The sequence below is a fragment of the Camarhynchus parvulus genome, chromosome 1 (assembly GCF_901933205.1).
Source record: "Camarhynchus parvulus chromosome 1, STF_HiC, whole genome shotgun sequence".
Taxonomy (NCBI): Eukaryota; Metazoa; Chordata; class Aves; order Passeriformes; family Thraupidae; genus Camarhynchus; species Camarhynchus parvulus.
This window is the reverse complement of record NC_044571.1, coordinates 72,240,898-72,254,544: the sequence shown is the minus strand read 5'-3', so window position 1 is coordinate 72,254,544 and position 13,647 is coordinate 72,240,898. Positions and strand designations below refer to the sequence as shown.

General features: G+C 42.8%; 1 protein-coding gene across 3 annotated transcripts; it reads right to left on the bottom strand.

Annotated features, from left to right (window-relative positions):
- Positions 1–682: 682 nt before the first annotated feature.
- Positions 683–11,937, bottom strand: LOC115903922 (gap junction beta-6 protein). 3 transcript variants are annotated; one of them, XM_030948827.1, is made up of 3 exons: positions 11,801–11,937; positions 11,363–11,442; positions 683–2,494 (listed from the first exon to the last, which is right to left on the bottom strand). In XM_030948827.1, exon 3 carries the CDS (start codon positions 2,470–2,472, stop codon positions 1,681–1,683), a length of 792 nt encoding a protein of 263 aa, XP_030804687.1. In that variant the 5' UTR covers positions 2,473–2,494; positions 11,363–11,442; positions 11,801–11,937; the 3' UTR covers positions 683–1,680. The 3 variants fall into 3 exon arrangements, with proteins under 3 accessions (XP_030804687.1, XP_030804698.1, XP_030804708.1); XM_030948838.1 differs by having other exon boundaries at positions 11,363–11,439; XM_030948848.1 differs by lacking the exon at positions 11,363–11,442 and having other exon boundaries at positions 11,801–11,921.
- Positions 11,938–13,647: the final 1,710 nt, after the last annotated feature.

Genomic DNA, 13,647 nt, shown 5'->3' with positions numbered 1-13,647 from the left:
GGGACAGAGCTGACTCTAGGTATTTTCTCTCTCCTGTTGCTTGTGCCTCCTCCCTGTTAGGGTTTTACTAGTCATAAATGAAACATCCAACCCACTGAAGCCCTCTTACAGCATGGACACCTGGCCCTCCTTCAGGATGCATACAGAGCTGTGCTAGCACCTGTAAGAAGTGTGATACAACAGCATGAGGAAAAGGGCACTCTGCAATATCTGCTCCTAAGGATACCTGCTCTTTGTTCTCCACCTTGGAAGAATAGTTCCATTATAGAAAAATAGTGAGGCCAATCCATTTGTAAAATGACAACAAACAAACCAACCCCCAAAACTTAGTTCTACCAAGGTCAGTGCATCCATGGTGGTGATAAGTGGCCCAAAACAGGAAGCACACAAGACAATACAGCTGTTTTGCATTGCACCCACCTCTGACTTTCAGGTTCCCCTGCTTTCACAAGCACACCCCTCCCACAGCCACATACTGCCATGCACTCAGAGTTTCCTGTGTATCTCCATTAAAATATGGACAACAGAATTAGGGCATCAATACCCTGGATGGGAATGAGAGGTGCCTAGGGGTTATGTGCATTTTGGATGTAGAGTCTCTACTTGAAAAAGATTTTTGTAAGCTCCTACTTAAAATATCGCCTAGCATTCACATATAGACTCTCACTTCACTAAGAAAGGTTAAAGTGTTTGCCTTTTATTCAGAAGACTCGCTTCATTTCCAGGAATACTTTTCCATGTCCTTGAAACCAGACAGACTCTAGTCTCATAACAGCACCATCAGTCTACTACAAAAAAGCAAACAAATCAAAACCAAAAAAAATTCCACGATGTGATACAGTATAAAGAAACAGCTAATACATTAGAGAAAAAAACATCTACATAAACTTATGTAAGTTGCTATAAAACTGACAGTATGCAATTAAGAGATTGGTAAGACCACCAGGTCTGCTAGTTGTTTAAACAAGTCTACATAGGCTGTAACTATATTCTTGTGCTGTTTTTAGGCAGGAGTTTGCAGAACTCAGAATCTAGGTACCTCAGTTGTCCACACTGGCAGGTTTTCAAACACTTCCCCTACAGCCAGCAGTGTGTATGCAAGCGTCTCAAGCTACCTGCCCAGACTCAAGCAGCACTTGCAAAGCTGTGAAGGTGTATGTAGCCTATTGCTGTCTCCTCCCTATGAATATGGTATTACAGGGTTCATCTGCATATGCCTGGTTAAGAAATAAAACACAGTCAGTTGTGTACTATAACACCTTAAGTAACATGGAATCTTAGATTTTAGAAAAATAGTTTAATCATCAGTTCACAAGTAAAAACTATCACTATTACAAAACATCTTGCAATACTAGAATACCTAGCTTGGAAAGAGTTTTGTTCTTATTGCTGTTGCATTTAGTTTTCAGGAGCTGTGTCAGCATGAAGGTAGCAGTGGGCTTCCCACTTGTCATAGTCAGCTTGTAAGGGTAGTCACAGGAAAGTGTATCTTCCTATTTAATCCTCACACAATTTTCACGTGTTCAGGCTGCCCTGACTTTTCCCAGACATGTACCTACTCGACATCTGACACTACACATCAAAACCTCACCCAGCTTCGTTTCATACAACAAATTTCATTTGCAGCCTTTAAATAAAACATTCACTCCAAAAAGAGTGAACATCAGCACTGGCACCACCTTAGCTACTTGTAAACCCTATAACTGTGTTCTGGCAGCTATCAGATATTAACTCATTCATTTCATTTTGTTTGGTTTCTTCCTTATTCTCATGGTTGGGCTGCTGTTTCGAATTTCCAGCGTTTTTAGACCTTCTGAGGAAAAACTTTGCCAGTAAGTAACAAAATTCAGCCACATTTAAAAGAATGCAAATGCTGGACACAGCAATCATGAAAATAGTGAACACGGTCTTTTCAGTAGGTCGGGAAACAAAGCAGTCTACAGTGTTGGGGCAGGGCCAGGCATTACACTTCATTAAGCGAGGCATTCGGAACCCATCGTACATGAAATAAAATGCGTACATGAAGACAGCTTCAAAGACCAGTCTGAAAAAGATGCTGCTGGTGTATGTCCACCACAAGGGGCCCTCAATACGAAACCTCTGTTTCCTAATTTCTTCAATGTCCTTGAATTCACATTTCTGGTCTCCTTTTCTGAACTGCCTTTTCTTCTCATGCCTCCTGTAAGCCACATGCATGGCCACCAGCAGCGCAGGTGTGGAGACAAAGATCAGCTGCAGGGCCCAGAGTCTGATGTGAGAGATGGGGAAAAAGTGATCGTAGCAAACATTTTTGCAGCCAGGCTGAAGTGTGTTGCAGACAAAGTCATCTTGTTCATCTCCCCAGACTGTCTCTGCAGCCACAACCAGGATCATGATACGGAAGATGAAGAGGACTGTGAGCCATATCTTCCCAATACTGGTGGAGTGCTTATTTACACCTCCCAAAATGGTATGCAGAGCTCCCCAATCCATTGTCTTGTTTCAATACTCAGACCTAAAACAAGACAAATAAATAAAACTAAGATTAATCAAGACAGGAAACAAATACCAGCAAGCATATGGTTTAAAATAAAGGCAATATCATAATTGCAGCACATTCACCGGCTGTGGTAACGCTTTGTTGACGCAGTGGGCTTACCTACAACTAGTCATACATGATAACTTAATCACATATCAGCAAGTAGTATTTCACACTGGATTACACACATGGCACCTAGGTGTATTTGCCAATGCCACATTAAGTAAGAAAGACAGATGGGAAAATGATGAACACAGCCTTAAATGAAAAGATACAACTTTTAGTAGCTTGATAACAGTAACAAAATTATAGAAGATATCAGCCAAAAGTAAGGTAGATGTTATGTTAAAAAACTACATGTTAGACAGCATTCCTATATAAATCAAAGCCAATTGGTTTATCCTTATCTTTAGAGTGTAAATAATGATTTGAGTACATTACTGCAATAAAGACAGACCTTAAGCAACTACTGCTGATGCTCTGCACCTTCCATGAGAAGGTCTAGATAACCTGCATTCATCAGTTTAAAAAGTGTGACTGCATTCTTAGTCAAAGCAAACTCCACAATAGCTTGAAGCAATGAAGGTAAAATCCTGGTCATTATCCATCTCGAGCTGGACATTTAAAATCAATGCTTAAGACTCATTCCAAAATTGCTTTTCTTTCCACTAACTACAAAAAGGGCCTAGGAAAAGTGGATAAGGACTCCTCCATTGTGAATGCATGTCAGGTTGGAGTTTTCTTCCTCTCATAACACAGACTTCATTAGTCCTAGATTAGGGGGGATATTTCAGGGGCTGGGAGAGTCCTATAGTCAAAATTTGAAGAGTTCAGACATGCTAGCAAGTAGCTCAGAGACTTTTTCAACAGAAGAAAATAGTTTCCAGCAGGTGAGTTTCAAAGTACTATGACTGTAATGAATTAGGGATGTCACCTTTTGGTCTCCTCAGGACCACCACAATTGTCTGAGTTTTTGCAGCTTTCACAAACAGCTTTCCACAGAGAGCATTCAGAGGCATTCCAGCCCATCTTCCCACACCCCTCCACTTCAGATAGATTTACAGAAAATTAGTTTGCAAACTACTGTGTATTCAAGAAACTGGCACTTCTTTTGCCTATCAGCCAGGACCCTGTAAGAGTGCTCATAGATCTCTTGATTTTGAAATTGCTCATGAAGGTTTTTATTTCACAACTTTGTTAATTTGTTTCTATCTCAGAGCACATATTTCTTTGGCATTTACAGCACAAGGCACCAATAAACAAAATCATCTTTTCAAAGTTGCTTTAAAAAGCAAAGGTCATCCTATCAATCACAAGATTTTCCTGACTGAGCTGGATCACACCGCATGAGGAAGAACATGATGACACTATTTTGTAGTTGTCTTCCACGTCACGCTCCCATTCTGAGTATATGTCAAAAACCTTCCTGGTTTACAGTGAGATACATATAATCAGTAGGCCACATGCATTGACTGAGTATCAGTCAAAGTACACAACAGCTCAGAGAAAATGAGGACATCTAATTGTTACGCAACACAATGGTATCTTTTCCTTGAGTTACTGGGATTTAAATGTAATCTCCCTTCACTAGTTCTATAAACTCAGATCCTGCTGGTTGACTGTGTAGGGTTATACTCCAGGAGGTGAAAACCAAGGTCAAGATCCAAGATCTCCTCCAGACTGGAGAGAACTTTTCCTGAGTCTCCTTCAGGATGTACAATCTGTATAGGTTATTTCCTCTTTATGTGACTGAAACCACACAAACAGATTTACCTTGCTATCCTACTAGGTTATTTTTTCCAAGAAGAAAGATTCTTTTTCCATGAGCATACAGTTACTCTCTAGAGAGTCTCTAGAGTTAACAACCCTATGAGGACAGAGGAAAGACCCTTAATACCAGAGATCCTTACTAAACATATCAGCTGGATTTTTTTTCTTTCCACTCCTTTTCTGTCATCTGATTGATGAAAATTCTTTCAGAATTTTCCTTTGCAATTATTGCATTGCTAAACAAAGGGACAGTTACAACTTTTTAGTGTTCTTGGTTACTATTACACACATATGGCAATTACAGTACTTATAGAATGACACTACAACTAAATACTATGACCAGAAATACTTATGAACATTTGAAAATAAATCCTGTAGAAGACTGGCACCAGGCAAACAGTGGTATTACACACATTATCCACCTATCCTGTAACTCCACCAGAATCCTTATTTTCTTCTCAGTCATTCCATCTTCTCCCTGCCTGTCAACCATCTTCTTAGAGTGAAAAGGTTGTGAAGTGAAACCTATATATCTGCTCCTCATAAGCTCAGTTTCTTAGCTTCACATCCCGCTGCACACCAGTAGGGCTGTCATGTTGTTATAACTTCACATGGATTTGTTTCCTCCTCCCTGTGCAGAAGGAGATTCAAAATACAAGTTCTCCAGTGTGTAGTTAGCTCAAGAAGCTCCCCAGTTCTGTTTTCTGCTAAGGTCACTCTACAGCTCACGTCCTGTGACTTTGTGGAGGTGCATTATAAAGCAGACAACTTGTCCATAAGTTCTTCCTAGGACTAGTATGTTTGGTTTGGTTTTTTCAAACCTAACCCATTTTATCAATATGCTTAACAGTACAGACCCACAGATCATCTGAAAAGGACAGCTACATTAAAAAGAAAAAACCAACCAAACAAAAAAAAAAGGCAAAAAAAAACCCCAAAAAACCAACAACAACAACAAAACCCCCAGGCTGCAAATTGCAAAGCATGGGTAAGAATGAGCAGTCAGCAGGAAAAAGGCATTGGCAACACTCCTCTTCATCTGACTTGCTCCATATTCCCTGACAGTATATTGTGCTTGTTAAGCCAAAAATCTGTGCTTCAAGTCTAGCAAAGACATGTCTGTATCTGGATCAAGAAAGAAGAAAAAAAGCCACCACACTTTGAAGAGGCAGTCTTTTGTCCAGTCTCCTGGTTACATCTCCTCTCCTTTCCAAAAAAGTCTGTCTTTCCTATCTGCCCAAACACTCCTCCCTTCACCCTTCCCACACACCTTACCAAATCTTCCAGCTGTCTCTTCAGCTCCTCCTGCCACCATCCATTGGTTCTTCCCACCGCTTGCTGAGCAAGTCACCAACCTTTGCCCCTTCTTGCCCCTCTCAGGCTTGTTTTGACATTGGTGGGGAGTCATATGACTTGTGGACTACTCCAGAGAGCTACAGGCACTGATCAGACACCAGTGAAGTCTCACTACCTTCGCCTTGAAATATTGTAGTGCCATATCCAGGCAGCCTGAATGCCATCCAAATACTTTGGCCACAGTGTTTCCTACTAGCTGGCTTTAAACAGTTCCCCTCAATGCAACTTAAGAGGATCCAGTAAAGGCCATTCAGACAGTGCCAAAGTGTCCTCCCCTCTCCAACAGACACAGTGATCCAAGCAGAATTTAAGTTAGCCAAGTATGGCCCTTCACACTACTAAAACCACCTGTACTGATGTGATGGCTCATTTACTCTTTACTCACTCAAAAGCTAGAACCTTGATCATAGGTTTGATTATCTTTCTTTCAAATACTTGCTTTCCTTTTCACCAGCAAGTAAAATATTAACTGTCCTGCAGGCCAAAGGAGAAGAAAGCAGAAAAATGACATCCCTTTAATGGGTTGGTAAGTCCTATTTTAATAGGGCCAGTCCAGATACTATTTCTATGTGAGCAAATCCTGCCAAATGCTTACAGAAAGAATAGTATGTAGAGAGCCAAGGACTTACCTAGTTTGCTGGTACAGACTCTACAAGAACACGTTAAAGACATGAAAGCTTAGGTGAATTTTGGGGAAAAAATATTAAGTAGGAATGAGGATAGGGATTGGTTATAAAGGAAGAAACTGCGAAGAAAAGAAAACAGCTGAAGTTAGCAAGGTTGAGTAACTAAGCATTTAGAATAATTTCTAACAGGGGAGATGTTAAATGTTAAATTCTCCTTCACAAAAATTACAACTGGGCATGAAAATAAGCTTTTCCAAGTCTCCACATAGATACCTGTTCTACTACCAGCAGCACCTTCTGTTTCATTCAACAATTAGAGGACCACAGTGGGATATGGTTGTTACAGTTAAAAACAATGATAAAAGGTCACCAGGCTTGACTGAAAAGTTAAGTTACAAGGGAAATAGTTCTGTATGATCACACAACATAGCCACATAAGCAGGTGTTCATTTGGGGTTTGGTTTTTTTGTTGTTGGTTTGTCGGGTCTTTCCCTTCCCTGTAAGCTAGACAGCAGCAAGAGAAGAACTACAGCTTAATGCCTTCTGTAGTTCTACAGCTCATGGGCAGTATTTTGAGCTCTGTGCTGCCACGGCTATACTGCCTTCTACTTTAAAGCCAGCTCCTGTAAGCCTACGTGTGTGCACGGTGCACACACCCAGTGAAAAGCCCTGCAATTCACAACACAGAGGACAATCATCACTGAGCTCCCCTGTTTATGAGTACAGCCGGCTTGTTAACAGACACCATTTTCCTTTGTTAAAGACTGTTATACTGGAAATTCATTACTCAGCGGCTAAATCCGCAGCTGGACTACAGTGAAGATGTAAAAGCAACAGAAGATATGTCTCTATCATATGCATATATGGTGCTTGTGCTAAAGGATATTATCAAGCAAGAAAAAAAAAGTAGTCACAAGCAAGTGTGACAGTATCTACTTATGCTACAGGAACATCTAGGAGTCCTATTTAAGAAGAGGTCCACAGACCTCTAATTTATGCACAAATTCAGACTATGATTATACCCTTCTCACCTTCAGTTTGGATGCCAGTTTATTTACTGTACTGGATTTACACAGAAATTTAGAGGGTATTCACAATGACTCCACTTCCATCAGAATTTTAGTGTACAGTGTACCAGGAGTTACCAGTTTGGGGTGACTTTCCACCACTTTCAGCAGTGCCTTTGGATACTGATAAAAGATCAGCAGACTGCCAAGAAAAATGTCACTTTATCCCATGTGGGAATGTGTTAACCAAGATAATCTTTAAGCCAAAAAGCACTGGTGTCAAGTGTCCCTGCTTACCCCCCCAGCTGGGAACAAAGGCAACTCGCATACCCAAGAGAAGCAGTTTAATGCAGAACTGTTGCCACAGAAAAGCTTCAGAACATCTAAACTAACAGATGTAAAATCATTACCAAAATTATTTTATGACCCAACTTCACACAAGAAGTACTGTTGCATGTTGAGGTCCAACATGCATTCAAATGTGCTGCTAAGATAACTTTCCTTTCAGGTGTTGATCTCAACAGCTGCACTGGAGCAGGGGCTCATAGGGGGAGGTGATAACCAGCACCGAGGCATCCTAGAGCTGCATAATACTGTGTCATTACTCAGATTTGAAGCACACACTAGTCTGGGTTTCAGCAGTTTTGCATCACCCTGCCAACCTGGCATCTAGTTTACAGCAAGCACTTAATTGCCAGTGTGTAGATTTTGTTATTCCTATTGCTGAGCTAGTTTTGGTGCTGTACTACAAGAACAGCAGCACTGTCAAGGCTGAAGCAAGAAAGCTTCTAATAAATACAGATTAACATCTTCCAAAAGAGCACCCTTTCATTTCACCAAGAAAGGTGGGTACACAGGCTACAGCAATCACTTGCTAACTTGCTCAGACTTCCTACCTAATTTGCCAGTCTGCCCCATGCCTCAGTTTCCCAGACATTAAACTAGAGATAACAAAAGTCTCACCATCTCACAGGGCTGTTCTCCTGAAATGCTCCACTGCAATTACAAGCTTCACAGGTTCAATGGACCAAGACAGATAAGTAACAGCTCAAAGCTGGAAGCACCAAGCTTGAATTCAATCATCCAGGATATTTCTGACACCTGAAAAAGAATGCAGCTCCCTACATTGCTATAGCTTTAATGCAGAGTTCAAAATGCAAAAAGACAAAGCTTTGAACTTAGACCTTGGCAACTAAAATCCTTTAATAGGTAGCTTCCAGCTATTTTAATTTTACAGCAGTATATTAAAAACTTCAAGGAGTATGCAGCTGGAAGACTCTAGAATATCAACAACTCTACTTCTTTCCTAAAAAGCTGAAAGAGATCAAAGGAGCAGCCTACCAATCACAAAAGCCTGTGCAATTCTCTCTAGTAGCTCTTAAACTTTGTTCTGAACACCTATCTCCAGATCAGAGTGGAAACTGGAGAGGAGAAGAGCCACAACAGAGGGATTACAGTATATTTGATTTGACACAAGAACAGGCAAAGACTAATCAGGAACAGGAAACCTCTGACAGTTGCAGGTCTGAACACTGCAAGCATTGTTCTTTCCTTCTACTCAAGTTTAGGAAAACAGGAGGCATTCTTTGCTCTAATTAAACCCAGCATGAAATCCAGAGAAATCCAACAGATTAGGACCCAATTTGTATGTAGTTAAATGTTATTAAAAAATTATGCTACTTAAATATCAAGAGCATTTAAGGGTTCAGTTTCTGCCCACAATGACACCCTTATGACTGTCCCATATTCATGTCCTCACATAAGTTTTAAGTAATTTTCCAAGGATGCTTGGAAACATTCATACCTATTTCACTGGCCTGCAAGTGTAACTGGAGATTCCCATCCTCCAGAACATCTCTGCACAAAATTCATTCCACTCGTACAAAACAGGAAATCAGAGGTCACACTTGAAGGCATAACAAGACAGCACAAGTCCTACTGGAGTTTAGCCTGTCTCAGCCATTTTCCCCTGTAAGCCTTTCCCTCAAAGCGTGCTTAAAGCTTCTTACTTTGGAAGAAAGCTGAATTCCCGAGGACTAGGTCTCCACTGATACAAGCATCCTATTTCCTATATATCTTAAAGAAAGCTTTAGAGATACTGCACCCCACTTCTGGTCATCAAAATAACTTTTTAATGTTACTTTTTCTTTTAAGCCTGTTAAATAATTCCTATTTCCATCCCCCTACACCTAGCCAGATGTCTACATTCCCTCTACAAGTCTCTCCTTTCCTCTAAAATTAACAAGCCTCTGTCTTCTTTCACATACAACTTAAACTTATAAACACGAACATTTTACAGTGCACTGTAGCTTTCCTTGAGCATGTATTTTGTTATTTCATTCATCAAGAGTAAAGTCCAAAGTAACTTTCCTTTTTAAACTCTATTACAGGAAGAAATGCAGGTGTACGATAAGGAATAGAATTAGTTTCAACATTCTTTTATCAGCAGAGGATGTGCTTCTCTTTTTCTACATTCTTGCTGTTTTGATAGCATGTTATCTCACCTCATATATCATCACTTCAAGCTTTTCCTTACACAAACTGGTATTTAGCCAGGTTAGAGTCAGTTTTCCTTCCAGATACCTCCTCAGTCATCATTAAGTAAGAATTAAAATCAGCAAGGAACAGAACAAGGGAAAACATCAAAAGAAAAAAAACAGCTTCAACCCATGCTCCTATTTCACAGAGTGTCTGGGACCACTGATTTAACTGGAAGTGTTCACAATACTCAACTTGTAAAAGCATCTTCTTTACCCACAAGTACCCATGGAGTTTATGCAGTGACCGTGACAAACTTGCACATTTAACTCAAAGTGCTATTATTTTTCCAGCTACTAAGATAGCCTGCTAGACATTTTTCAATGTACGATCAGTTTTTTTGCACAAAATAAATGAGGCTGCCCAAATAATCTACTTGGGTTGCGCATCAAGAGACGCAAAACAGCAAAACTGTCAGAGGCCTAGCTTCAGCAAATTGAGAGAACTGACCCTGTCAGGACAGAATCAATTTCTCCAGAGAAGTATGCTAATTCATGGGGTTTCACGGTCCCATTTTTAAGCTCTGAGATACATAATCCTACCAATTATGAGACTGACAGTTCTGGGGACTATCTGAGGTCGCCTAGAAACACTGACACATGCAGTACAGATGTAACCTCATGGCTCTGGAAATGAGCTGAAAAGCCTGCCTGGAAATTTACATTGCAATGCCTAGTTCACACACGGACATACCAACTTCTTCCAGGCTGAGGCTCGTCTCACCATTGCCTTGCTCTCTAAGGCAGATCTAACCCAATCGCACACACATCCTCTTGCCTACTGTTTTTTCTCTGGGGCTCCTCAAAGGATGTGTCTGGCAAACAGGGTTTTCAGGCTAAGCACTGGAGGCCAAGAAACGTTAAAAATTACATAACTCCTTTAACAAAATTAAGGATGAAAATATATTTGATTCTGCTTTTGACTCAGTGTACACACATACGCTGTGGTGATCCCAAACCAAATCTGGACCCAAACCCTCAGTATTTCATACAGGATGCAGCCATTAATCACCAAAGTTATAAAACCTGGGTTTAAAAGACCATTCTTAAAACAAAAGGCCACCTCCTTCCTGCAACACTGTCTGCTGTCTCAAGAGTATTTTCAGGCCACATGGTGAAAACTAATGGCATACAAGACAAGGAAATAATTTCTCTGTTGAGAACAGGGGAGAGATTCTTCAACAAGAGAGACTGTGAAAGTAACACCCAATCTAGGAAAGCCCCATGACGGAAAAGCCAGTCATGCCCAAAACATGCCCAGCTCCTAGCGAGCACCAGCCACTAAGCAAGCACGCCTGCCCTTACTCCAGCACGGCCTTCATGTTTTATTTAAGGTTCTAAGTACTCATTCTTTGTGCGATCTTATCCAGCCCCGATATTCAGAAATACATTTATTTCTGACTCACACCGCATTTCCTACTCCCCCTGTAATTCTAAGGAATGTTTCCAGCGTGTGATCAGACACTCACAGGACCTGTCAGTTTTACTGATGCAAGCTGTTTACCTTCCCGCAGCTCTCTTAACATCTGTAGGCGTGTCGCAAATTACCTGTAATTGCAGGAACCTTGATTTTGCTTGGTGTCGTAGCTGGTCGTACGTACTTCACATAACGCGCTCACAGAGAGCTGCTGGGAGGTGAATAAAGATTTCGCCCTAAGTTAAACGCGTAACCAACAGAGACACGAGCATTCCCCACCAAAACTGCTCGCGGGCTTCGAGCACTCCCCGTCACGCTCAAGCTGGGGACGGGAAGTGGAGAGGGCCCATGTCGAGCAGGGGAAATCCTGCTGGGGCAGGGTGAATCCTGCCGGAGCAGGGTGGGCAGCACACACGGCGGCTCCGCGCCCGGCCCCACCGCTCCCTCCCGGGCGGGCAGCGCCACCAGAGCTCCCGGCGGCGCCGCCGCGGCCCCAGCCCCGCAACAAGTGCGGCCTCAGCTGCCCGGTGGGAGCTGCCCCGCCGCGCCCCTTCCGTCCTTCCTCTCACCTGCCTCAGCGGCCCCGTTGCTGAGGGGCGCTCACCTCGCCGGGAGCTCCCGGCGCCGCGGCCAGGCTGCGCCGATCAACGTGGCTCCGCCGGTAGCTGCGGAGCGGGCGGCCCCGGCCTCGCCGCCCCGGAGCTTTAAGGTCCCTCCCCGCTCACCTGCCGCCGCTTTTAACCCGCCCCTCGCCCGCCCCCGCCCGCGCCCCGCTCCTCCAGCCGGCCGCCCGCGGCGGCGGTGGTGGTGGGAAGCCGGGGCGGGGCCCAGGGCCCATCCCTGCCGCTGTGCTCCGCCGAGGGGGCTGCGCCCAGCGGGGCTTCCAAGGTGAGGAGCTGAGAGCCAAAGTAAGGGGTGGGAAGGGCTTGTGTCCGCTCCAGGGCGGCTTCTTGCCGCGGAAGGGCTGGTCTGGGGTGGGAGGGGGAAGCCCTGAGGGAAGGGAGATCAAGATAACAGTAGATATGTGGGGGGTTTTCAGAGGAGACGTATATCTATTTAAGATAACAGGGTCGTGTTTCCATCTTGAGGAATCCAGGTAGTCAGAAGGGCTTTGGGACAGAAAAAAGCCAGGTCTTTTCTCCTGTAAATCATTAAAAGAGCTACTGACCAAACACAGAGGGAAGAGCCAGTAGTTTCTGGCTTTTTGAGGTTTGTTTTCCAAGTGCAATTGAAATGCTAGAGCAGTGCCCTGCAGACTCGCAGGCTTTCACGGAGATGTGCATATTTGCCAGTGCAAAGACCTATTTTGGAGAGTTTTCTGTTTCCAAGGAATCCAGTTACTGAGGAAACAATTCACTTTAGGTTCAAAAATCCGTGCCCAAAACTGTGTACCCTGTCTTGCAGACAGGCACATCAAATTAAGTAAATGGTTTGTAAACCTCTTAACAAATTTCCAAGGAAAACGTACACCACAACTGGACAAACAGGGCATTTGCTCAGACTTCAGGTGAAAAACTCTTGTGTTTGTGTGTGTTTGGAGTATAAGGACTGAAATTATTTCCAACAAAGTTCTACTGCCTTGTCTTTCCACCTTCTAGAATACAAGTAATCCCTGGGAAAATCTTTAGCAAAAATCAGTTACTTAATTTTGATGTCACATTCAGGAAGAAGAGGTAGGAATTTCTAGCACAAACAGTCTAATACTTGAAAGATAAGAAATCGTCATCAGCTGTGCTTAAACATTAGCCTCTGTCTCTGTGCTGCTCATCTTTCCTCCCACCCTTTTTCACCCTTGCAGTTAGATCCATAGAACCTGTACATTAGGACCATAGGAAAATTTGTGTTGGAAGAGATCTGAGGAGACTTGTCATCGAACCTATTGATCAAAGCTGGATCAGCTCTGGGACCGTTCATTAGTTATATCCCATCCAGGGGGAACCCAGGGAAAGTGGGTCACTGCAGCAGCTGTAGGACCAGGCCCAAGGTATATGATGTGATGCTGAGCTAGACATGCAATAAATATCTGAGGGCTGAGTTTACCTGTGCTTGCTGACTTCTGTGGGAGTTGTGTGTTCAGATGACGTTCAAGGTCCATGTGTATGGCGTGTGTGAGGAAGGGAGGTGGCTCTGGGCCCGGTCATGCATCTCCACTTTGCAAAAAGGGAAAGCCCATGTCCTTAATGGAAGAAGAGCTTTAGAAGAGACATCTGGAACTTATGTGTTGTTTTCTCTCCAGTCACCTTCCAGCTTGATTCACTGACCTTGAAAAAGTGAAATGTGTCCCGTTAAGGTGCAAAATACTTTAAACATTGGTTATGTTTAGCTTAGCAGAGGATTTTAAGTTTTGTGCTGTCCTTGCTAGCTGTGTTTGCCACCAAAAAGAGGTTTGGCGATTTTTTTTCCCAGTAAGAGAAAT